This window comes from Prinia subflava, chromosome 2 (assembly GCF_021018805.1).
Source record: "Prinia subflava isolate CZ2003 ecotype Zambia chromosome 2, Cam_Psub_1.2, whole genome shotgun sequence".
Classification (NCBI taxonomy): Eukaryota; Metazoa; Chordata; class Aves; order Passeriformes; family Cisticolidae; genus Prinia; species Prinia subflava.
In genome coordinates this window covers 19783349-19810468 of record NC_086248.1, presented here as the reverse complement: position 1 = coordinate 19810468, position 27120 = coordinate 19783349, and the positions used below count along the sequence as shown (strand labels likewise).

The window sequence follows — 27120 nt, the reverse complement described above, 5'->3', positions numbered from 1 at the left end:
AAAGTTCATCATCAGTTGCAAATCTGTATGCATGGAATGAAGATATTATACACACTTTTGTAAAAGACTCACAAAACTCAGGAAAAGGTTATGTATTTTTGACCTTTTATAGATAAGCTAGAAATGGATCATTTCAAAACAGATTCCATATTACCAACTTGTGTTGGTACTGAACAGTGTCATGTCTAGCAAACAAAACTGGTGATTGAAACAGACCTGACTATATTTAAAGTCACTATGCAAATTTAGCTTGTTGAGTATGAAACGTATTTCGCTGGTTTTGAGTTTCTGGCCTACCAGGGAACATGCTGGCTCATCATCTTCATCTGCTGATGGAATGCTTTCTATCTTTGTTTCAGCACACTCAGCTTTTGCATTAAAGCAGTGCCTTTTTTGTTAAGCATCTGTGGATGTATTTGATATTTAGGATATAAAAAAAACCCCTACCTCCTGCTTGCAAGAGTCAATTCCATAACAGTACGTTTGCTGATTCCTTTTTGGATTTTTCTGCCTTTTCAAAAAACAATTACCGTTTCATTCAAAGTGAAAAGGTCAAATAAACCATATCAATGTCAAAGGCTTTATTGTGCTCACGACTACATCAATGCAAATAATGCCTGTGCTGAAATCATACTGCAAAAGCTGAGATGCAATGCTAAGCATAGCCTTCATATTCTGAAAAGCTAAGTACAGTGACAAGAACTGAGCTGTTTTATTCATGTCAAACTGATGATCTAGGAATGATCTGGGGCTCTTTTATGTTGACAAGCTTCTCCATGTTTCATCTACACACACTGTCTCTACATTTTGATTCTCAAATCTCTGTATGGCCAGCTTCAAAATTTCTGCCAAGGGTATTACTGGCATATACGCTAGCTCACTTGATAGAAGTATTAGCTTTTACAATAGTCTGGGAAACAATCTACAGCCTCAAGAAAAAAACCAAAGAGTGGTAAATGCAACAATTCTATACGGTTTCTGCCAGTTTCTCCGGGTAAGGCTTTGTGAAATATTGATTATTTTTGGGTTTTGTTTGTTTATTTATTTGTTTGGTTTGGGGTTTTTTTGCTTTGCATGGAGAAATACTTCCCTGCACTGGCCAGAAAAATGGTTAAAATAACAAAATTATATGAGACAAAGAGTATCTCATATGGAAACATACTAAATAATAATACTGTACAAGGCCTCATTTGAAGGTCTGTTCACAATCCTCATCATCAGTGGTTAAAACTGGTTGAGACAATAGCAGGCCAAGAACAGAAAGCCTTTTTTCAAGTTAAAATGCAAATGAGCTTCACAGAGTAAAACAAATTAAAGATGTTACTACTACCATGCAAAGGAATCAGGCAGAAAAGTATTTTTGCTAGAGAACATGCTTTTTTTGCTAGAAAGCAGGAGAAAAGAATAATTAATCTTGACAAGAAAAAAACATAGATGAAAAGGAGAGTTTCAAGTCATTATGAAAGATTCAGAAACTGCTTTCTGTAAAAGGAACAAGTGAGTATCTCCTGCTTTAATACAAAGTCTAGCACTTTCATAACATTTATATTTGAATACCTGCAATTACCTGTGGAAAACTCTTGTTAACTTTAGCTGCACTAAGGGCCATAGGGGCTATTGAAATCTACGCTAGGATTGATTCTTGCCACAATTACTAATTATCACTGCTTTTATGTTCCTTCAGCAGCAGCACAGCCATTATTAATTCTACTTACACCAGGCTCCATCAACTTATAATTTCAAAAGGCATTCTATCAATGTTCCCTCCTGTGCCAAATGGTGACTCAAGTACTCAATTTCACTTCCACTTACACTATCCCGTGGCACAATCCTGCAATCATTTGACCACAGTTTAAACTGGTAGGAGAAAGGTAGATAGCCCCTATTCATTACAGAACAGTTTCAGCAAGAGCTGGAAGGGGCACAGAACCATAAACTAGAGCCTAATCCGATCAGTGCAAACTCTGCCACCTGCAACATCCACCATCACATGGGTGAAGCATTTTGGACAGCCATTATCACCCATGGTGTGCTGATACTACACTTCCCAGCTAAGCACAATCAAACTCATTACATCAGCCTAGTCAATTATGATAAAATTCTTGAAATGAAAAAGCAAACAGTACCACAATTTTCAGCTGAAATTCAAAAAGGGTATTAACAGTATTCTTTATCCATATGCTTTTAAGTCAAGTGAAATATTTGCTTTATAGTTGCTCTTCAAAAAGAAAAAACTAACAGTAATCACATCTCTTGGTTAAAGCATGAGGAAATTCAGGCTTGCAGATGGGATTCAACCACTGGCTCAGATTTGTCCAATGTGCAACAAATGTGAAGGTAGATTTTTCCCTCAACAGCATCTCCAAATTTACTCTGTTGTCTCAACCTCAGATTCTGTCTCATCCTTCTGTAGTTCCTGACAAAAGCCAGAAATGTCAGGAGTAGAGAAGACACAGTCTAAATCTTATGGCAGAGACCAATACTTGAAATTGTGGACCAGAGTAAGTTTTCCCATTACATTTTTCCTTACAAAGGGCTTCCCTATTTTCCTACTTTTTAATCTTCTTTTGACATCATCCTTGCTACATAGCAAAGGAGATGCTAAAAATACAAACATTCACCACTGAGAGAAAAGGGAGAAAAGAGGAGTGCAAGTCTCACTGTATATGAAAAAATTAACATTTCCTTTCCACAAGAGTAGAGGTCACTTCTATCTGAGCTTCTTCAAGAAAAAAACAACTGGGAAAAAATATTTGAAGGTTACCTAATATGGCAAAAAATTATTAATGAGAAAGAAAAACCAAACAAAATATAACCAGAGAAGCCTCAATGCAAACCTTGCCAAACCTCTCCATGAAAAGGTAAGAAGTTTGTTGAAACTTTGTCTTTTTGTAGAAGTGAAAAAAAGCATTATTACATCATTTCTAGAACAGTTATTTGTCGTTCTAGTTTAGCTTAATTAGTGTCTGGTTTATTTATTTTTTTTCCATAGCCTCCTATTTCTTTTTCAGGGACTGACAATGTTTCCACAAAAGGTGAATGACGTTCTTGTTTCAGTCAGCAATATCCAGCTGACTGACCTGCACGATGTAACACTGAACCAGCACAGCCAAAGTAGATGCAGGACTCGAGGTCCCTCCATGACAATTACTGTCCATCACTGAAGAATCCACTTTCTGGGGAACCATGGCACCTAATTTTACTACTCATGGGAAAATACCTTTAAAGCAGGTGTTCATCAAGGTGAAAAATAAGAATTTCACAAGGAAAATAAAGTCTTTACTTAGCATTTAGTATAAAGCTGATATTCTCATCCCTGCTATGAGGATGGATCTGTAAAGCATCAGCCAACCATTACTGAACAAAGATCTGCATTTCTTACATTAGTTTTAGTTTTTGCCTCCAGTCAGTCAAGCACAGAGCATTTCACTGACCTCTGGAGAGAAATCCTGTATATCTATCACTTCCTTCAGATAGTCAAAATTTCTGTTTGGCTTCAAGTACTATAAATGAAACAGAAGCTCCAATATTCCCAAAGGCTCTTCTGGATAATAGATAGGAAAGCAATTTAGGCTTGCTTTAGTCCTACTGCTTGAACAACACAGAAGAAAATAAATACTATATAAAGCAGTACACAGCTTTCAAACAACATTTAAAGCATGTATTCCAGATGCTAATGCATTAATCTGTATGTGTTCCAATGGCTCCAGATGACTTCAATCCATACTATTTAACATTTATATGCTTCTGTGAACAATTTCATGTTTTAATTCTGTGAATCAGAATTATCACCTTAGTGGTGCCTTACACTTAAAAACACACAGATTGCATTGAAATTTTTCTGTGCCTTAGCTCTAATTTCCTAATTTTTATTCCAAACCATTAAAAATATCAAGGAAAAAGTATTGTTACCCATGCCAGAGTAGCTGGTTCATACTTAGCACAACAGTTCTGCACACACACATCAGAAAGACCCCAATTTCATTCTAGCATGTCTGACCTCAATCTCTCTGTGCCTTGTTGATTTTGAGTTAGCTGATTATACGCATCAAGTTATTTGTTTCAGTATGACCAGTGAAGGCCTGCATGCTGCATATTTTCCTCTTAGCTTGCCACAACATAAGCCATAAGCAGCTTGATTATCTGACTTATCACATTCATGACAATAATAGTACGATCTTAGTAAAAGTGAATCAGGGATAAAAATAGTCTCAAAAATAATTTCCTGGGATTTCCTGGGTTTGGTTAGTATTAAGAAAGAGCTCATAATAGCAAGAAAATTAATACTGTAGGGGACCACCAGATGGATGTTTTATTTTTCTAGTAACTAAATATAAACATGTCACAAATCTTGCCATGAAAAACACAAAAATAGACCAAGCTCAGCTAAAACTCTTAAAACAAAACAAAAACTCCCATACTTTAGTTCACCGAATTAGTAGACAATGTCATGAAGGATTACGGCAGAAACATTATATGTCTCACTTTGTAAAAATTTTCTAAAACAAATACCTATTTGTCACACTGAGCTGTCTTATTGATTTTACAGTTTATAATCTGCTAAGAGTTTCTCATCAAATTATAGTATTGAAGGAACAGATTACTGCACAGCTTGATGAGGGTTCTTCCTTACTATAGTTCTACTTGATCCTACAGCAAATCTCTTCCTTTCTTGGAAATGGAGTAATTCATAAACTGAAGTATAAAAAGTGGCTTTTTTCCCAGTTTCAGATACACAGCACATATCCACAACACCTAAAGGAGTCTGTACACATCTGATTTTATTGTGTTTTCATGATGATTTAATTTCCAGTTCAAAAGCAAAATGCATTTTCCCCCTCACTGTGAACCACAGAGTCTTCCTCCATCCTTAAAAACAAGAGGTTCTGTCCTTCTCCATTCCAGGTCTGTGCAGATATCAGGTACAAAAAAACATTTTCCAATCTTACTTAACTAGAAGTTAAAAGATTTTGATTCAATTTTACTACAATTCAAGTTGGCAAAGGAAACTTCAGAATGATGAAACCATTTTAAATCATCTTGATCCAGAACAGAAAGAAAGAAGCAACTAATGAAATATTGACAATATCCTAGAAAGGAAGACTTAATGTATATGCTTTTTAACAACAAAGGAAAAGCAAAAATTCAGGTATTACACAGAAAAAGTTAGTTTGAGACCACAGAGATAGCTGAGTTTCTTTGTTTCAAAACTCATGGAATATTTTAACTTTTCTGCTGTGGTGCTTAGTCTTAATTAAAATAAAAATGCCCAAGTCAAAAGTCACTCATCAAGAGGAGATTTGGACACACTTACATTACTCTTGTAGCACAGTTGTCAGAATTTTTTTGTTAGTGGCCATTTCTAAACATGGAACTGCACAGTGAGCATACAGTTGCATGTTAGATTTCCAGTTAAATCTGTGTTGTTCCAAAATAGTACTGGTTTTGTTAAACCTAAGTTGAGAAATACCTATATAAAAAGATAAAGTGATTGCTTCAATACATATTTACCAAAGGAAGCCTATTTTAAAGCTGCAAGCACATAGAGTGATGCTCTCTTTCAGCAGTCCTAACTAAAAAAATCTGTTTTTTCACTATGCTGTGTTAAAAAAGCTCAGCACCACACATAAGCAGAGGTACTAATTAATGCCGAGACTGCTAGAATGGTGATCATGTTCCAGCTTATATTTTCTTTTCCAAGTTTGATCAATATTATCCATGAGAGTAGTAGCTTTCAAAATAACAAGGTAAGTCAGATGTAAACTGAGATGCAGAATATGTATGCAAGTAAAATAAGTGAAACAGGAGGTGAAATCACAAGCAAAAAAAAAAAAAAAAAAAGCTTTTTACCTCATAAGAGGTCTTTGAATTTTTAGTCCATATAATTATGCTGGCTTAGTTAACACATTTTTAACTGGCCACAAAAAAAATCCATAATGTACCAACAAAGGCAAATTCACATACAGAATCTCAATTTTACTTGACAAAATACACTTCAGGAGGCATGAAAATCTGTCTTGGAATTCTCTTGGGAAGCAGATTTTCACAGATCTACTGAACCATCTGGCATTCATAGATTACTGAAAGAAACACTGAGATCATTTGTGAAATTATAGAGAAGTGGGCCAGGCCTGATTCCTGGAGAACTGTTACCATGAAAAGCAGCATCTCTGATGCATTTAGTTAACCTAAACTGAATTTACCACTTCATGGAACCACCTAATCAAAAAGGGTTGATATTGCCTCATTGTTTTAAACATAGATAAAGAACACTTAAGAAGGTTAAAATAAGTAAATAAATAATAGAAAATATAAGTACTGGAATTTAGTGCAAATTCATTAGAGCTTTTAGGAGCCCAAATCTTACTGATCTCAGTCAGCTCACAGCTCAGAATTTGGTATTTGTACTATTACTTAAAATTTGAGAGGAAAGATAAAATGACTTTTGACAAAGAGCTCATCAACCTCTTTGGCAATCAAAAGAAAGATGAAGGGAGACCAAAAAGTGATTTGATTACAGCACAAGTGTCTCAAAGAAAACAAGAGGGGAACAGAAAAAAAAAGCTCCTCTGTGTAGTAAAAGGCTCTTTAATATAGCCAAAAAAGCCACAACAAACATTGTCTAAAAGCTGCAGACAAATTCATGTAGGAAGACATGAATTTTTAATAATGAGGTTGACGAATCACTCAAATCATCACTGAAGGAAGAAGGGGTATTTTTAACTTCTTAAAAACAGTGACAACTTTCTCATCTGCCTCCATAACCTCATCAGTAGGATTGATATAGCCCTTCTTTCAGTATGCAAGAATATAAATATATGCCTATTGGGACAATAAAAATCTGTTAATATTGTATTTTATTTTCCAAGTGAAAGGTTTTTGCTGAAAAAAACCTAGTCAAAATTATTGTTTTGGGGGTTTTTTAGTTTTACTGTAATCAGGTTGGAGTGTGTCAATTTTATGCAAAATAGTGGAAAAGTTCAATGGCTGTAGGTAATTGATTGCATTCAAAAATCCAAAGAAGAGAGCAAATATTTTTCTCAAGATAAAATTTTAAAATATTTAGTTTAATAATTGTGGAAGGTAAGAAAGTGTTTCTGGGAGCAATCTAAAAAAATAATCCTTAAATATTCACAGCTATAAGTTCCTATGGGTTTCTTGAACAAATCATATAACCTCTTAAAAAATGCAGACAGCATTATTACTTTCTCCAAATTATCATAAAATACTTCCATTGTTATCAAAAGAACTGCTTTTGTGTTTGAGCATTTTGTCTTACAGTATTGTAAGATTTTAAGCCATGGTAAAATTTGATAGTTGTGAATGAATAGTGAAAGAACACTGCATGGAAGGAAGAAGCTTCTTCCATTTTCATCCCCTCTCCTGTCCCAAGTCTGTTTCCTGATTGTTTCAGCATCTTGGCAATTTCAAGTGATTCTTTTCCAAACATGTGAAACAGTCCTTTTCTGATTAGCTGAGCTGAAGAAAATGTGAAAAATATCTGTTTTGAACAAACTGCCTGTTAGTGATTCAATTCTCACCAACATTCACCTCAAGCCAGGTCCAACTTTTACTTACAGATTCTTGTTGCTACCAGTTCAGCTGGGAAACCACATCACTGTAACATTTTCAGAATTGTATACTATTCAGCTTACTATTAGTAGAGTAGGCAGGTAAGTAACCATTTAGCTACATTTTTGGTTACTTGCTGCTCCATGGCAGAACTCCAAGCAGAAAAAACTACAAATCATATCACTAATGAAAATCTAATATCTAGGGTCAGATATTCCAGGAGTGACAAACTATGAACCTAATTTACCTAAAAAAAAATTTCTAATGAAATTAACTCCTGAGTCTACAATGTCCACGTAGTCACTAAAGAATCATGGGTTGTTTGTATCACAGATGTAATACAGAAGTCCAAAGAATCATCCTTTCAGAAAATGAAAAGCTAGGTGGAGGTAATAAATCTTGGAAGGACCAGTCAGTCCTTTTAGTAGATTTTACAACAAAGAGGCGACAAGTAGAAAAATGAAGATGCAAATGCCTACTTGTAGTAAAGGAGAAGGAATTGACTTTCATACTCATAAGCAAATCAAATTTCTTTATTTAGTGAGTCTTCAGAAAAATGTCTACTCATGTAGAAACTTCATACTTCCCTGAATCACAATAATTGTATCAGCCCTTAGTTGTGGTTTTTTGTTGTGGTTGTTTTGCGGTTTTATTTCCCAAAACTGTAAAAGGTCTGTGCAATTTTTAAACTGCATCTAAATAAAATGTGTGGTATTCCCTTGTTTCTGAAAATATTTAAAACGCTACTAAAGCTCATTTTACAACTAAATCCATTCCCTTAAACATTATTCAGTTACATGAAAACAATCTCCTTGCATCTGAGTTCAAGTATCATGTTATCAGTTTAAAAAATGATGTTTTTCATTTATTGTTCCTCTTGCATTTGAAATAGGTTATATTACATTACTTATCTATATAATTCAAGTACACAGAAAATAATTAAAAATATTTCATCTACAAGTCTAGTTCTTCTTTCATCTAATGAGAAGAGTTAATATTTCAACCTTTCTACTACTTGTATAACTTGCAAAACCAAATTGTGCTGGTAACACAATGCAGTGTTGCCCCTTCCCCAGCCAAAGGTCTTTGGTCGCTGCCCCTTCCCCAACCAAACCTTATTACTTGCAGCCCAGACCAGCTTGCTGCTCAACATCAAAACCTACCTCCACACCAGCCATTACATCTAACATGTAGCTTCCTAAAGATAAGACTTGTTCACTCTTCTATTGGTTATCTATGTGTATTTTTTAAACTAGAAAGACACAAAAATTTTTTAATATGTCTTTTACAGATCACTATAGAGGAACACCTGTTGCAGTGACTACTCCTGCAATAAAGATTGATGTGTATGTGCTATAGCTGCTAGGTAGCTCTGTTGAAACAGATTAGTGACAGGAGGTATGGCCTTATGGCTCTTTCTATTTCATCCCCCAGCATTAACATATCCTCTGTGAAAGGGACTGTGACTCTTGACTTCAACCTTGACTGCTCCCTGCAATAAGAAGAAACCTTTAGCCTTTAGAGACATAGAGTATTTCTGTGCATTCAGAAGCATTTGAATTGCTACCTATGGAAATGTAGTCTGCAACTGAAAGCCAAATATACCAGGCCATCATTTAGACAAGATCCTACTGCCCTTTGCATTCCTCAAAGACAGACTTGTATATTTGGAGAAATTGCTAGAAATCCCCAGCAGCAGACTGAGTCTATATTCTGATTTCAAAGAACCTTGAAAGCCAATCAGCAGAGGGCTCTGGAATATTTTTACCTTGTCACTTGCACCTGAATAGAAGAACACTCCTTTCAGTATAGCAAATGTGTGCAAGCTTTAGAAACCTAAAGTTGGTGAGGGCTTTGGTAAGACTGGGAAAGCTTAGTTTTAATAGCCAAAAGACCAGTTCTCTCTTGAATGACAGCTATTGAGTACAGACCACTAGAATCATCCTCCTTTTCCTTACAAACCCTACAACACAATAACAAATCTTGATCGTCAGGAAGTCTCTGATCTGCAGAAGTCACATTGACAGCTCAGCTTAGGATACTCCTGTGTTGACCCCTTCAACAGACACACATATCAAGACCATGTATGAAGAAAAGATATGAAAAAGAATGTAAAGACAATGACACATAATTTAAGTTTTAGTGAAAAGCTCTAATTACTCTTTGCCTGAAACAGACTTTTTATTGTCATCTATTATCAAGCTCAATTTTAGCTCTATCTGCAGAAGTAAAAAAGAGATTTTTTAAAATTTTATTTTCAAGTGAACAAGCAATACATGAAAATATAAGTACATATTCATATATATATATATGTAATATGGAATGCAAATACTGCACAGTAAGATTCTCTTGGTAAGAGCTGAAAGTGCTTTAAACATAAGAGAATCAATAGAACAACAAATAAGTAATATCTTCAGTGTAACACAGAGTTATAAAGACCTGAAGTATAAAAGCCTGAAGAAGAAATGTAAATCTGTTTATGCCAGCATAATCAGGTATCATCTGTGGAAACACTTTTAAAATTAAACCAGGAATTGTTGTATACTGCATAAGGACTTGGACAGAAGCTTGTTATATCAGCTTCCTTTTTCATTTCAATGAGGTGGTAACATAAAACAATTTTACTACTTCAAGTGCATTTTTCAAGCTCACAGAATAAAAGAAAAGAATTTGTGCTGCTCAGAAAAAGAACATCATCATTAAAATGTAAAGCCAGGGAATAAGATTCATGTTTATGAAATATTTGCAGATCAGACAAGATCTCTTTTTAACACATGGACAATATAGAAAAATATCAATGGCCAGATATTTTTACATATCTTTCAAAGTACCTTTAGGACTTCTCAGATTCTGCACTGTATTAATAAAATACAGTTAAGCTTAGTACTTACCCACAGATGCATAATCATTGGGAAGTTCAGGATAAAGTTTGTTTGTATTCTTTTTAGCTAAAAGAGAAAATAAAGCAGCAACTTATATGATGTGCTAACATACATTGTTATATTTCATATACTGCTCTTCTAATACAAGTTCAATAGTTGTTAATTGATTGCAGTTAACTAAGGAGCAGTGCAGAAGAAAGAAATACAGACTTTGCCTCATATCCTTAACCAGAGAATTAAGTTAACAAGAGGAGCTGCACAGTAAAGCCTCTTTGAATGAAGCACTTTGTTATGACAAACTGCTGAAGAGCCAAAATTCTTCCTCTTCTGCTCCACTGGAAAACCTCTAATGATGAAAAGATAATGACAATTTAAAGAGAAACTATGATTTCTAGAAACCAGAAGTTTCTAGAACTAGGACCAGAAGTTTCTAGTAGGACTGTTGTTTTTACTATGAAGTTTCATTGCACTATAGGCTTTCTATATATCCAGTAACATGGATATTTCTTTTGAATTATTACATGATTCTGTAACTATAAAAACACTCTTTCTATAGCAAGTCTGACAGAGAGAAAAGGTTTTTTAATATTAAACAAACAAATCCTTTAGTCTTTATCACTCGTGGCTTTCAGTGTTTTGTCCAAGGAAGAGTATTTAAAAAACATTTTTATAGAGGCAGCTGCTATACTAACTGCCTATTAACTAGTTAATACTAACTATAGTATTAATTAGCTTTAATACTCTAATTTTATGAAGAGAATTAATTAGCCATTATCAAAAATTTTTACCTGGTGGTGTAGGTCTAACACTGGGTTTAGGTGGCTCTGGTCTGGATGACGGTCTAGCAGGTCGGTCATTTACCTAAAGTACAAACAAATTTTTTCAAAACATATCATCACATCTGGACATAGATTGTCACTGCAGAGCCTAGAAGTATGCCAAGTTATACTGAAAAACATTTAAATTACTCTTTCTCCACTAAACCTGTAGGAACTCAAGAAGCATACTAAACACTAGTGACATACACATGACACTGAAGTAAATCACTACGGGTTTAACAAAGCTGAAAGTAAATGCTTATCTATCAGTAACATCAACATCTATAAGGAAATATCTTCTGCAGTCCCAGTATTACATTATAAATGTGATTGTTTGAATGGAAGAGAGAAAAAGTAGAAAAACTAAGAGTATCCAATGTGCAATTAACTTGACTAAAAATACTTGATCAAACACTCCTAATCATCACTTGGATTTGGTAATGCACAATTACAAAACAAAGATATACTTTGTTATTCTGGAAGATGCAAAGCAAACCCAGCAACATTCTTGCCCCCAAGAGCCTAGCAGGGAAATACTTCAACAAATGTTCCACATGCAGTAACTGACATGTGCTATGCCTTCAGTCATCCAATAGAGAAGATAAAAATGACACATGAACAACAGCATGAACACTAACTAGGAACAGCTCAGGAACAGGGAAAGCCTATGTGAAAAAGAAGTGCACAAACCCTTCTTTGTTCCCTTACAGATTTTCCTGGATTATTTTTTTGCTCTTCATTTTCATACACTTCAGTGAAGGATGCTAGGGTTTCATAAAGATCATCTGCCTGAGCAGGGAAAGGCACGTCACCAAGCAGGATGGCACTAGCACGAATGTCCTGCCCATAAAACCTGATACAAAAAATGAAGATTGCAGGTATTTGATTATTATTCCATTTCAACTTCTAGATAAATTCACTTTGTGCAAATGCTCCCTATCTCCATCCCTAGTCCTGCATTTTCCTACTGATCATATACTGACAGAAATGACAGAACTATTTCAAAGCTCAAAATTTGGAAAACTGACCACAGCCCCCATTTCCCCACACCACTTGGGAGGAGGTGGTGATTGAAGACAAGCTGTGATTGAAGTGGAGCACACTAAGATAGAAGGTGTGTGGGGGAAAGGTGTTGTATTCTAGAGTTGTTCTTATTTCTCATTATCTTATTCTCTTATTAACTGAAAATAAATTAAACTAATTTCCCCTTGATGAAGCTGGAGGTTTTTTGACTGAAATAGCAATTGGTAAGTGATCTCACTGTCTTTATCTCAATTTACGAGTTTGTCATTATACTTTTTCTCCTCTCAACCTGTTGGGGAGTGACAAAGCAACTGATTTGGCATGTGGTCAACCTGCCACAGATAAATAATCCCTAAACATTTAGCATCATCTTAATACCTGTTGCAAGATGTCTAAATTCAAGAAACCCTTGTCCCTCAAGAAATTCTAAACTGAACATAGTACGTTTTCACAAAACCCTCCTTTTCCAAAGTGAATGTGTCCTAGTTAATTCTGTCACTGTGCTTTCACTGAATCTTTTAGATCCTAAGAGAGCTTACTTGCGGTTTGTTTCTTTCCTTTCAATTAAACAGGTTCCTTCCAGAGATACACCTGCAAACAGTCCTCGAGATTTGCAGTATGTATAGACAGCAGCAGAGCTTCTCAGGGCAACATCTCCTTCTAAGTTTCTAGAAAGAAAATGTTTTGGTTGATACTTGTTAATACAGTTTTGTAGCATGAACAGCAGTCATCATTTTTTTTTAATCCCTCATTTTATTTTTACCCTATTTTCACACAGAAGCACAAAACAACACGGCCTCATATGAATGCTGCCCATTAAGTCTCTGAGAGACCGGACTCTTCATGGTTTGTGACTCAAAACAATCAAGTGGGCTCCAGGGTGATTTGCTGAGGCCAGGTTTGCTTCCTTTGAGAGGAGGTGAGTTTGGGTGTGCAGTGAGATTCACACAAGACAGAGGAGGCTGCAGGACAGGCTTTCAGGCTGATGAGGCAAATCCTGCAAGGTGGGATTGCACCTTTCATCACGGTAATTCTTCTCCTTTACACATCTCCCAATCCCTCCCCCAGCGAAGGTCTGATGAGGCATAATTGACTAGACGCACTGACAAGAGGTGTCTGAGAAGGGACCATAAACCATCAAAGACCCCCAAAGCAGCCTCAGACTGATTCCTGAAGCCTTGCACCAAAAGACTGAATGTGATGCAAAGGGATGCAACAGATCAGAGCCTATGGCAAGAGACAGTGTCAAACTTCCCAAACAGGGGAGGTAACCGGGTGTTCCCAACTAGCCTGAACACATCCATTGAACGTACATCCACTGAACTCTAAGCTTCGTGGAACCCTCACCACTGACAAGACCAGAAGAGGATCAACAGGACACTGTTAGGATCCACAGAGAGGTAATATTTTCTACTCAATCTTTCTGTTACTCTCTCTCCTCTTCCTCTATTCCTTTCTCTCCCCCACTAACATTTACTGTTAAATAAAATCCATACTAATGACTTCAGCATATAGTCTCACTTGCATCTTATTTGGGCAGAGGCATCTCTGTAATAATTTTAATACCTGGATCTTAACAGCCTCCTTTGAAAACTGTTAAGCCGCACTTTAATCACATTTGACAATGATCTGATTACATTTGGACTGGTGACTGAAACTCTACTCAATATTTCCAAATCCTCCTAGACTTTATGGTCAGCACAAAACACTACACGTAATGCCTTACTGGACATCAACAGATTTGTAAGATTACAGTGTTTGTCCTTCACAGAATGACATAATATTTTAGGTTTAAAGATAGTAATCTCAAAATGGATATAACATCAAAATGAAAGCAGGTTGCTCTGGACTTTGTCCAGCCAGTTTTTGAAGAATTCTAAGGATATAAATCCACAGACATTCTGAGCAACCTGTATCAGCACTCAATTTTATTCATGCCAATTTTTTTTCTCATATCCAGTCAGAACCTTCCTTGTTTTGATACATGACTACTACCTCTTATTGTCTTGCCATGCACCTCTGTAAAGAACTGGGGTCTGTCTTCTTGGTGATGCCCTGTTGGGAATAGACTCAGAAGGTCTTCTCTCACCCAGGCTCAGTAAGTGGAGATCCCCCAGCCTTGTGGTTCACGTGCTGCATTTTCCTGGCCATTTAGGTAGTGGTTCACTGCAGACACTCAGGTTTATAAACAACTTTCTGCAGGGCTAAAACTCAATACAATATTCTAGGCAGTCTACGAACTGTCAAGTAAAGCGGAACAATCACTTCCCATATCTACTGGTTATAGTCCTGTTGATGCCACCCCCTACTCTCTGCACCGCCTTTTCTGTCAGGAATCAACTGCTGGCTTAGCCCCACTGCCCACCAGGATCCCAGTGCCTTCTCTGTAGGGAAGCTGCTCAGTCTGGTAGGGTGTTCATCCAACTAGGTGTGCAGAACTTTGCACTTGTCCTTGTTTAATTTCATGAGGTTTCGCGTTGGATCTTTCCTTTACTGGACTCTATAAGCCCATTTCTCTGAATGGTGGCACTACCCTGAAGTGCCTTGACTGCACCCCTGGTTTGGTGTCATCCACAAATTTGAAGAGGATATTTTGCAACTGCTCCTCTAGGTCACTGATAAAAATACCAAGCAGGAGAGATCCTAGAAGAGCCTCCTGAGGAATTCCAAAGAAATCTGGCTTCAGACTTCAACATGAACTATTTACCACTGCTCTTCTTACCTGATCACATGTTTCTTTGCCTGTTTGCTCATCTCCCCATCCTGACACCTCTGCCCTAGCTTGGAAACAGAGATGTTGCAGGACAATGTACTAAATGCGTTTGTAGGGCAGATGACATTCACTGCCCTTCCCTGATCTACAGATCTCTCTCCTGTGCAGTATCATCCTTTTATTTTGTTAGAAAATATAAAAAAACAGCAGTAAAAACTTTATCATCATAAAGAAAAATAGCCATAAGGAGGCACATATTCCATAAGCAAAGTCTGAGGTAACTGGTGCCTGGTAAGCCTGGAGAACAGAAGACTTGGGGCAAACCTAACAGTAAGCTTCAAGTATCTACAGAGAGGTAATCAAGAGTATGAAGCTAGGCTCTTTATAGCAGTGTACAGAGGAGGAATAGACTACTATTGACACAAATAGAAAGAAGAAATACGTTGACTGGATGTAAGGCAGGAGAGCTGAAGAGTAGAGAGGTTGCCCAGAAATCCAAACAGTCTCCCTAATTGGGCATTTTCAAGATCCAACTGGAAAAAAAGACTGAGCAACCTGATCTGAAGTCTTTATAGATGCTGCTTTGAGCAGGAGGTTGGAATAGCAGTCCTGCAAGGCTCATTTTCAATTAAAATTATTCAGTGGTTATTTCATCTCATCCTTCAAGGTAAATAGGCTTAACCACTTAAAGGCTTAAAAGAAATTATTTGGTGTAGTTTTTATTTAATCTTGGGCAGATCTGTGGTGACAGAAAGCACAGACCCATATGTTACTAAAAATCAGAGTTCTATCAGGCACAGAAACACCTGTGCTCTTCACTGAGCCTAGCCAAGTAGTCTGCAAAAAGAGAGCAAATCTCAGAACACTTTCCTTCTACCAATAAATTATTTAATCAGTCAGGACTAAGATCAGGAAAGAAGAAAAAAAAGAAAAAAAAAGTGATTAGCAAGAACAATATAGTCCAGTCAGCATGCAGGTTGCCCAGGTTATTCTGTAACATATAAAAAAATGCCACATCAACATGGCCTTTTAAAATTATCTCCCACATATGCCTTATTAGGAAAACATATTACCCACCTCCCCAGAGGTCCAATTGCCACAGTTAGATTTCCTCCAAGTGTAAGATTCCCTCCTTTGGCAAAGGCTTCTACTGCTCTTTCATGATTCAGTATTATCACTAAGTCTGAGACCTATAAAATATCAAATAAAAGTACCATGCCTTTTAAGGAGAAAGAACAGCACAGGAGTTGATCTTCCTTTTTTGTACAGGATTATTTTGAAACAGCTTTCATGACAAAGTTGATTCTTTTTCTGCAAGGTATTTTGAATCAAAAATCCTTTCAACTACTTTTTAAATCAAATTTGACTGTTTTTTTCCAAAGTGTTGACATGCGCACTATGTCATAAACAGCAGCTATGAGAGAAACTCTATGTTAATTCAAAATTCCTAATTGATAATTTCTTATTTTCCATGGTTTATACAAACAATTATTAAGGCACATTTTCAGATGTGAATAATTTTGATCCTTCAATAGTTAAACTAACAAAGGCAAGACAGAATTTACTAAACAAAAATTCCTGTTAAAAGAATAAAAAGCAAAAAGGATACAGGTGCTATTGATAAAACTTTCTTTTCACAGGAGTTTTATATATATCTGTGTGGGCATATATGAATTATTAATTAACTTTGTAAGGCTTGAGTATGAGATGTAGTCAGTTGCTCCAAGAACCTATTAAACCTAATAATTGAAGAGGTAGCAATATACCCAACGACTACTGCACCTGATCTTTCATCTGATGGACTTGACTGAAAGCCAGGTTCAGAAAATAACTTTCAACTTACCCCAAATTCCAAACAGTGACAGCAGGGAATACAAGAGGAAATACCAGATTATTTGCAAAACAAGGCTGGCCTAGAAGTATTACACACAGCATAAGAGAGGTCTTTGTTATTAGCCCCTGGTAACCTCCACCCCATCCCAAACAAAAGATGGCTACAGGAGCAGTTTGTGAATCATCTCGGGAGGCAGGAAGAATGCCTTTCAGGATACTGCTTCCTCCTCTTAGCCATTAAGAGGATGAATCCATTGTTAAAGATAAGTAAATCCATAGTGAGAAAATCTTCAAGGAAAGCATTTACATGAATTTTAAAACTGGTCTTTAATCTGAGATACCAAGTCACTTTGACTTCTGAAGCCTATGATCTCCTTGTTATTTAAAAGCATCCATAAGTATCACTGCAACAGTGTCAACTATCATCTCTCCTACAGGAATAAATCTCACCTAGTTTCTAAAACATCTAGGTTTACATAAGACTAGAATAATGCTGAAATGGGACTCTGGGCTCCTTAGTCACTCAGGTATTTCTGAACAACACATATTTTCTAGAAGAAATAAAAAAGGTTGTGTTATAATAATGTCAGTAAGGAAACAGCATTTTGTAAGCTGACTGAAAATTCAAATGAATGGCACAGTATTACCCAGAGAAAAACCCCTCTCACAAATAATTTCTGTATTGAAATTATTTGATTTAGTATCAATAGGAAATGTCTGTTATCTAAAATATCTGGTGGGGATGCTTAAAAGAAAATTTTCACAGATTAATCAAAACGCATGTAGAGGTGCAAAAGGAAATAAAAACCAAACAAACCCCACAATAAAACAAACTCTGGGGCTCAAACTGAACACTTTATAATGCATTCAGATCCTGCTGTCATAAAAACCAATGAAAATCCCTTATAAAAATTTATGATTTTATATTCACATCATCCTTTAAAAAGTGCATGCAATAATGCCTGAGATCACAAGTGAACAATGAGAAGAGAATAAAATATTGATCTGTTGCTCAGTGTGTGAGTGCTGGCTGACTGGCTGTCAGGACAGGGATAGCTGGCTAGCTGTAGATGTCCTGGGGCCTTGGCATGGATCATCCAATCAGCTAGACATGGATTTTTGTGAAGAGCAGACTGCCCATTGCAAGAGATCTTGCTGGCAGTGTATTGTAACTGATTTTCTTTGGGAATCAGCAGAACAGAAGCTAAACAAAGAGAAGGATGAGTCTGGAGGCTAGAGTGGGGAAGCAGAGGAAAGATGAAAACATACAAGTGTGAAGGAGCTGTGAGGAAGAAGAAATGGGAAGCAGGGGCAGAGTGCTGTCAGGGCTCAGCTCACCACGGTTTCTCTGAATACGTTGGGAGTCCTTTACTTAAGCATTTCTGCTTGCTGGAACCGCTCCTTTTCTACAGTATTCCTTCAGAAGAGGCATCACCAGTTTTGGTGCTTTCAAACTGAAGGATAATGTCAGTAACCACAAGTGAGAGGCAAAATGTGTGAAATACAGTAACATTAAGGGGAGTCCATTTTACTCCAGCTTCAGGTCTTTACACTGTTTCTTGCCAGATGGAGTCCCTGTGCCCTTTAGTGAAGCATTTGACACAGTATTAAGTATACGATGCTTTTTCAATTAACTTCAATTGTCTTATATGTGAACACTGACAGGAAGCTCTCCATATGTGAAAAATTCAGTCTGCTAGAAGTGAGAAATCAAGGCAATTAGTGTCATGTCACTTCTTTTCATCTAAATGTCTTTTAACGATTTGACTGATGGGATCAAAACCCCTCTTTTGTTTGTCTTGCATAAATGGATTACATAATAATATTTTCATACATAAAAGTAGATTTGACTATCTCACTAATGTTTAGATTTTTGTCAATATATTTTAATTTCTTGCAAAAAAAGTTACCAACAAGTATTTAAAATGCAAAACCATACCTCAATTCCAATTTCAAATCCACCACCAAGACCAGCAATTCCTATTGCAGAGGGAGCAGACCAGGCTGTCATGTAAAACAAGATAAATTTACAGAATTTTACCATCTATTACAAGAAATACTCATTTTATTATTACAGTTAAAAAATGCTAAAAATTTATCTATTTAAAAATATGCTCAAAACCACTATAATAGAATCACAACTACAATGCTTTATCCTACTGGAAAGGATTTAAGAAATACAAATCCTCCTGATCTAAACAATTCCTTGTTACAAACTATTTATCATACACTTCTTCATAATCAGAAATAATCAATTTTTCTAATGAATTTTATACTATGTACTTTTATATTTCACTGTTTTCCACAAAGATACCAAAATCATTTACATTTGGTCAAACAAAGATACAAAGGTTTGAAAACAGCATTCACACCAAACATTGTCACCTACTTCTCTGACTCATCACACATCTTCTGTTTTATGCTGTGAAAAGAATAATGAAAAAAAATTTTTATCTCTTTTAATTCTCTCATGAAGTACAAAAAGAAAATATCCACTTACTTCCATTAGGAAGTCGAGCTAATACAATTCCACTTCCACCGCGAGCAGTCACCAAAAATCCAGCTTTGATAACAGACAAAACTGCAAGGCCTTTGGCTTTAGCTATGACATGAGCTGAAAAAGCAAAATCATTTATTCAAGACCTTGCATGAGAAGTTCTAAGAGAAGGGGAACACAAAACTCAACATTTAACAAGTATGAACACAAGAGTCAAGTTATCAAAGCAAAAGCTTAAAAAAACTGCAAAATAAGTTGAACTGATAATGACACCTCCACCGCAGAGAACCACAAACCCAGCTGCAGGTCACATTAACCTGGGACAATCTTTACAGTGTCACAACTGCTTCACCTGTTCTGATCAGCTTGCATAGAATTAGTTTGTTTAGTGCCACACGCTTTGTGTGTGAGTACTCTTGGCAAGATAAACAGACAACAGGCAGTGAATAGCTGACAACCACGTCTGTCGCTGTGAGCCTCGCCAGAGAGACACACGGAGCCCAGAGTTTGGGTATCTCAGAGCAGCAGCAGGGGAGAAATCCCCTGCTTTGTTTGTTACTTCCTATTTTATACTTCTCGCAAGGTGACCATGGATTGGAGAGTGGGCATTCCCACCTCTCACCACATTGGTCAAGGGGACTGCCACACAGTCTTGTTTGTCCCAGCATGGAATGTGAAAACAATGGCAGTGTTTATAGAACACAACTGGTGTTTACATGAAAAGAGCGTGAGAAGGTGCAAACCTTCTACTTTAATATGAATGCTCAGTAACTGGTAAAATCTCATGGTGACACACATCTTCACAAATTTTTGGAAGAGTCCAAATTTAAGTCACAGCAACATAGAGCAGCCTAACAACCTTGTATCATTAGACAGTGTTTTGTGGCAAATACTGATGTGTCATCATGCTGCAAATCTTATTGCAGGCCTTCCCTACACACATTTAAGGATTCAGAACATAACAGTTAAGGATTCAAAACCACAACCAACAACATCAAGTGGAGGAAGACACTAGGAGAAACACAGAGTAACAACTGCAAAAAAAAAAAAAAGAGGACGGTAGGAAATAAAATCAGTATCAAAAGGAAAATCACCCTGATTTCTTTGCTTCAACCTATTTTCATCTAGCTAATTCTAATCAATACATATATTCAAGAGCTAGAGCTACTATTCTAGGTTCTCTCTTAAGAACATGTATTTACAGGATTGACAATGAGACATTCCGTCCATCCCAGAGGGAAGCCTTCCAGTGCAGGTACACTGTAGCAGTAAACATTCTCTCCCAGTAAGTAACATCTGCCAAGAATACAGCAAACTGAAACCTTTTACTTCATATTTTCAAAGTTTCTGAAATATTTTCAAAGAAGTTTTGGTGCCCAGAATTTTCATTCATCTCTAAGTTGTGGTTCGTGAAAACAGAAGGAATTAGTAAAGACAGCATGACTGCAACACAGGGAGTGCTGAAGGTTTTAGCTGAATCAAAGTGTTTTCTTTACTCACGTGGTATGATTTTATCTGGTCCGTTTCTGGAAGTTATTTCTGTAAATTCTCGTAGTATTTTGGCTGCCTTTTTAGCTTCTGATTTAAGATTGGAAGGTATAGGGTTGTTCACTGTAAAACATGAAAGAAATAAATTATGGTCAGTTTAGGATATCTCATATCAAAAACCAGAAAAATCAGTAGCATTTGTATAGGAAAAGTATTTCTTCACAAATAAAGAGCAAATCAAACAAATACAGAACAAGCAAATATAAGAAGTTATTTTCTGCATCAGATCCACATTTTGATCATTTTGTTTCTGACAGCTGTAACTGAAGACACCACTTAACAAAACATACTAGCCTGATTCTTTTATGCAGTCTCTGTCTCTTGCACGTGTTCAGAATCCACACTGGTAACAGCAAGGGTGTTTGAGACACATCCTTCGTTGTTCCTGTCACTATTTATTTATAGGTTTATTGCATACGAATTTGTCTAATGCCTCTCCAAATCTGTGGCTACTCTACCATCGGAATTTCTGCAGCAGCAGTTCACCTCCTACTTAAAGAAATACATGCTCTATTTTAAATTAATCTGCTAGTTAATTGCTAGTGAATGCTTGCTAGCTCAAGTCTCACAAGTTCTGGTGAATACCTAATGCATTCTACTTATCTATTACCTTCAAGCTTTTACAAAGAGTCAAAGCCTGCAGCCTTCTCCACTCTTTCAGGAGTCTCAGCTTTCTTAGTCTCTGCTCAGGGTAGTTGCTCTATCACTGACCACTCAAATCGCTCTTCTCTATTACCACCACAACTCTGCTGTCCTTCAAACAGCAGAACAACTGGCAACTGCTGACTCATGAATATGAAAAGTTTCTCTAACACTGAAAGAGTAACTCTTACAGAGCTAAACATGTGGCATGTTTGGAAAGCGAACAAAATTGTTTCACGCTAAGAAACTACCTTTACAATTTACTTCCTGTTGAAACTCTTAAAATATTTTCTTTCCAACACAATCTAATATTGTAGTCCATGGACCATCCACAGAGAACAATTCACTCTTGTAGACAGTAAACAGCCCCTCAGCTGTCTCAATTAGCAGTTCCTCCTCTTTGGGAAGTCCCCTTGAGAAATTTCCTCAGAGCTCAGGGTGAGCAAAAGTGCTTCAACCCATGTGCAGCCCCCAGACTGCCTCAGTTTGCAGGGACACTCCTTTGGGAACCCCCTTTGAGAGTTTTCCTTGTGGATCAAGATGAGAAAAAATACTTCAACCCATGAGCCTTCGCAGTTCCATGTTAACGTTTCATACCCCATTGGTTATTCTCCTCGTTCCTGGTTTTTACCCCTCCTGATTGGTTATTTTTGGATCTTTCCCAATTCCTTTCCCCATTGACCAAGTTGTGAAACCCCGCCCCTGGCTAGCCTATATAATCCCTCTCATGTGGGACCATTTGGGGCTCTTTTCTCCTCCAGACCTTGTGGAATAAAGAAGCTCTCCTGGAGACTGGAAAGACCCCATCTCACTGCTTTTACTCCTGCGTCACCCAGCGTGGCAAACACGGCTCTGCTGCTCAGGCAGCCTCCCAAAGAGTGAATCGCACTGCACTTGAGGGTCACCCAAGAGCTGATCACTCTGCACCTGAGAGTGCACAAAGAGCAAATCACTTTCCACCTGAGAGTGCCTGTGTGTCTCCATCAATCTGGGTGTCTTTTTACAGACACTTCTAGCAAGGGAGGTCGAGCCACCTTCACCACCAGACCAGACCGCAACAACCTAACATAAGCCCGTCATGTGTTTTAACTGAGGAACAAGCACAGATTAGAGACAAGTTATGTTTACTTTATAAAGCTGTAAAGTACAGTAGCAAGCACAGAAAAATCTGGAAATCTACCCTCCAAACTCACAAGATCATAAAGTCTGAAGAAGTGTGTTTATTCCACTTTGATCCACCAGATCTGCTGTCACTAGTCAATGACTAGACAGAATCAAGTATTATAAATTATTAGTATTCTGCAACATTATAAATACCATTTTATGTATGAATAGAATGTTTCACCAGTTGATTTGCAAAAAGAAGCCTTAGTGCAGTTAAAGAGATCGTCTCAATTGTAACATCTACTAAAATCCCTCAGAACTACTCAAATTATTCTTGTTTTCCTCTCTGGACATAACAACACTCACTATTTCCAAGTTTATCAGAACCAAACCGTCCAGCTAACACATAAATATATTGCCAGACCAAAGATGCATCTAGTCTCATATCATATCTCTGAAAAAAACTAGTGACAGCATTTCCATAAAATTCTACTGTTCCTAAATCTACAAACGTATAAAAAAGACTGCGCATAGAGAACATTCAGTCACAGGTGGACTATTTTTTTAATTGGCATTCCCTGAACATTCCCACCCAAACCCAAGAACGTGAGGACTAAATACATTTTGAGGTTACATCAATGAAGCTTAGAGAGCAATTCAGCTCAGACCAATGAAGCACATAGCAGCAAGTCAGCCAGGCTTCTGTCCAGGCTCCATTGACTAAAATACAATACATCTCAATTTTTCAAAGAGAAGAATACTACTCTAGTATGTTCTCCAGGCAAGAAGGAAGATTCCAAGAACAAGAGAGATTTTGACAGCTGAGTGTCTGGATTAGCATCCCCTGAGACAGCTTGCAGCAACATTTGACTTTGGTAAAGATGCAGCAGGTAGAACCTTGGAGAGTTTGAAGTGACATCAGTCATCAGAAGGCTGTGCAGAAATATCAGCCTCTCTGGGAACAAAAGGAGATCTATAGAATGTAACAGACTCTAAACCACAATGCAGTTATCAGAGTAGAAATATTAATTCTATCTCCTAATAATCCCCGTACTTTTTCAGAAAATAAAGATGATAATCAAGTCCCTAAATGTGAAAGGATAGGAGAAAATGAAATTCTAAGAGCTCGGGATATTCCAAAAAGCTCTTGGCATGTGAATTTTCTCTGACTGTTATGGTACTATTGCAGGAGTTCTGAATATGCATTTTTTCTGTGGTTGGAAGGCTTCCCCAGGCTGGAACCTAGCTACATGGCAAGAGAAGAGGCCAGTGCAGCTCAAATAAAACATGAACTCACAACTGCTTCTGGTAGATTAACGAACTGGGGTGGAGCAAATGTCTCCATTACTTCTGTTGTTTGTACTTCACACTGCATTTTCAAGGTCAGAGGGCAAACATGACCAGCATGTAGTAAGAGAAAAACAAGATTTCTGGTTTTTTATGGAGATAAATTGAGGCAGTCCCAAAAGGCATACAACATCCTTCTTGAGAAGGCACAAAGAATAAACCCAGTACATTGTAATTTGTAGCTAATAATTAACATTGTAATACCCAGTGCATGTCCATTTGCAAAATCAGGTGAACAATTCTATATGTAGGTTTTCATTCAAGATACTTTGCAAGTCTCAAGTTAGCGGTCTCAAGTTTGGGAAGGGTCACCTACCCAGTCTAACCAAAATACACATTTCATGGTACTTAATTTTTCTCATGCTTCAGTAAGAGTAAACTGTAGTAAAATGGACAGTTATGTGCCTGACCATGGAGGCCTCCTAGCAAAGTGATCAAGACAATGAAAATAAGATCTGCACACTGGAGATAAAAAATACTGGGGAGATGAAAACACTGAAGAGGTAAAAAAACCTGAGCAAAAGCAAGCATTATCCAGCTTTTAGATTAGAGAAATAAAATAAACTTCTGTGTTCTTCTCAAACTCTTCCTTGTTTACCCACACATTCCTTCCTCCCCTTTGCTTCTCTTTGGCTAATCTCAGAATTTGCAGAAACATCTCCAATAATTCTTCCTACGACTACTGAAAAAAAAAAAAGGTAGCTCATATTTCATATAGGAAGAACAGAGTGGGGAAAAAATATAAAATCACATTACAGTTTCTGTAAACATTTTCAGATTTCAGATTCAAAATTGCTTCAGAAAGATTTGACAGTTATCAGAAAACAATGTGTGCATGCCACTGTGCACATAGGAGCTCTTATTTAAGTGAAGACAACTCAAAGCTGAACTTCAGAAGTCAGGAAAAGTAATACTGTTACTACTTTACTGTTCCTTCACCCCTCAATACATAACTAGTTGCTCTGAGCAATTGGTCTAGTCAAAGGTGTCCCTGCCTACTGCAGGAAGGGTTGGATTACATGTCCTTTTTCCTTCCAGGCCAAACCATTCTATGACTTACCTGCACTATGATTCCAAAAACTGTATTCTAAAATACAAACTTTGCACAGAAAAATAGCATTAGTTAAGCAAATTAAAAATTATATATTTTCACTCCAACCTTTTTAAAAAGTTTGGGGGGGGGGGTGTTTGTTAGGGTAGGTGGTTTTTGCTTGTTTGTTTTGGGGGTTTTGTTTGTTTTTGTTTTTGTTTTTTGTTGGTGCCACATAGTGTGGGGTACCTTTATCACCATGGAATGGAGAAACTGGAGAGACATTTATCTAGCTGCACACTACAACAGCAAGCAAAGGAAAGCTTAACTTCCCATCCTCAAACCAACATCAGAAACTTCACTTTTGCACTGTATCACTTCTTCCCTGCGTCATTATTTCCTCTGCATTCTTTAGGTATAGGAATTCACTCCTCCATTATCCCTCGCTTTTTCCTTTTCTGCCACAGACTGAAATAATGCAGGATTATTCTTCTGGACTAAGATACAGCAGATGGATTTGACAACAACATTCTGCCAGTTACTTTGCATGTGGCTAGACTTGTGCACTTTCAGAAGCTAAGAAATGGGTGGTATTTCTAAAGCACAATAGAAGTACAGAGAGGGGAAGAGGGAAGAAAAAAAGAAAGAGGTTCAACATGCTACCGACTGAAGAGCTCAAAGCTACACCTTGTAGAAGGGCTGCATGTAAGATTTTAATTAAAACAGTAGCAGGTATGAAAATTAAAGTGACATTAATTTCCACATTAATTGACCAGCAAACATGGCACAGAGAGGTTTTGACAACAGGCAGGATAAATAAGCCTTCTGATTATACATTTTCAAGCTGCAAACCAACAGAGTTGCTCAAAGTGGTAACCATGTGATTCTTTCCCCAGTGGCTCACTTTGAGTTCCTTTACTTACTTCCATAATGTTGTGTAGATACTAAGGAGCTGCTGGGATGCCTACAGGAGCCTTAAGGAACTGATGACTTGTTTAAACAAAAAACCTAAACAAATCCACACCCTGACCTCAGTTATGTATAATATGATGTCTGATAAGGCCTGGCTGGACTCCCATTTTGTTGAATGCTAGAACCACAGCAGAAGAAATATAGTATTTTTATCACTAAGGAAAAAGGGAAGCTTGGCTCTCCCTCTTGGGCTATGCCATACTTAGGATTTAGTTGACAGAGGTCAGGATTATATAAGGACAGAATCAAGTCCAACACTAACCAACACTAAAAAGGCAAGGTTTAATGGTTTGATATATAGTATATATGGTATGGCTCAGTCCTGACTCTTACCATTTAATTTTAGATCAATCAATTTCACAAAACTTTGTCCAAAGACAAAGCAAATTATTGTTTTTTTAGCAAAAAAAACCCCAAAAACAAAAAACAAAACAAAACAAAACAAAAAAACCCCACCCACAAAACAAAAAACAAACAAAAAAAACCCCCACAAAACAAAAAACCCAGGAAATCAAAAATAGCACAAATTCCAAACTATCAGAAAATTCCAAACTATTCACTTTAAATAAAAGGTCAGGGAGGTTTGCACTATGAAATGGTGACATCTGTCCCAATATACAATAGAAATAAAATAAATAATATAGTGAAGGCAGAGGAGTAAATTCTTGCTTCTATTTATTTTAATCTGTCTATAAACAGACCAAAGTGTAACTGGGATTTCTGTGATCTCAAAAATTATTTCAACTTCTGTTCATCTTTCAAATTATCCTATTCTCCCTCAAGCTTGCCTAGGATTTGGATTGTAAAATTAGTTCCTCGGAAACTTATTTACTATCGCAAGTCTATTGAAAAAATCATACAGCTATATCTGCTTTTTAACAAAAATACTGTATGAAATATTTAGATATAAGCAGAATTTCCATGTTCAGTTTACCCCATCAATAACATACGTAATAACCCTGTAGCACTGTCCTCACCACTAGCTTTTAAGTATGCATATCTAATTGTCTATTTTGTATTCAAGCACTGCTCAGGAAAGAGGTAACCAGGAGCAATAAGACAATAACATCTATCAGGAGGATACACTGACTGATGGATTCGGAATGCCGTGACCAGTGAATGCTCAGCTGGGAGTAAGC

General features: G+C 36.9%; 1 protein-coding gene across 5 annotated transcripts in view; it reads right to left on the bottom strand.

The window, feature by feature from the left end:
• SH3YL1 (SH3 and SYLF domain containing 1) overlaps window positions 1–27120 on the bottom strand; it is a 48706-nt gene that overhangs the window by 13496 nt on the left and 8090 nt on the right. For 4 of the 5 annotated variants that reach the window (XR_010079192.1, XM_063389301.1, XM_063389310.1 and 1 more), the window contains exons 2-9: window positions 20839–20949; window positions 19342–19455; window positions 18781–18845; window positions 16086–16198; window positions 12835–12963; window positions 11963–12125; window positions 11243–11315; window positions 10464–10520 (exon numbers count right to left, since the gene is read on the bottom strand). Coding sequence is in view for 4 of the 5 variants with exons in the window: in XM_063389301.1 (XP_063245371.1) it covers window positions 10464–10520; window positions 11243–11315; window positions 11963–12125; window positions 12835–12963; window positions 16086–16198; window positions 18781–18845; window positions 19342–19455; window positions 20839–20949 (825 nt within the window). In the remaining variant the exon portion in view is untranslated. The remainder of the gene's footprint in view (window positions 1–10463; window positions 10521–11242; window positions 11316–11962; window positions 12126–12834; window positions 12964–16085; window positions 16199–18780; window positions 18846–19341; window positions 19456–20838; window positions 20950–27120) is intronic. The other variant, XM_063389312.1, reaches the window with a different exon arrangement.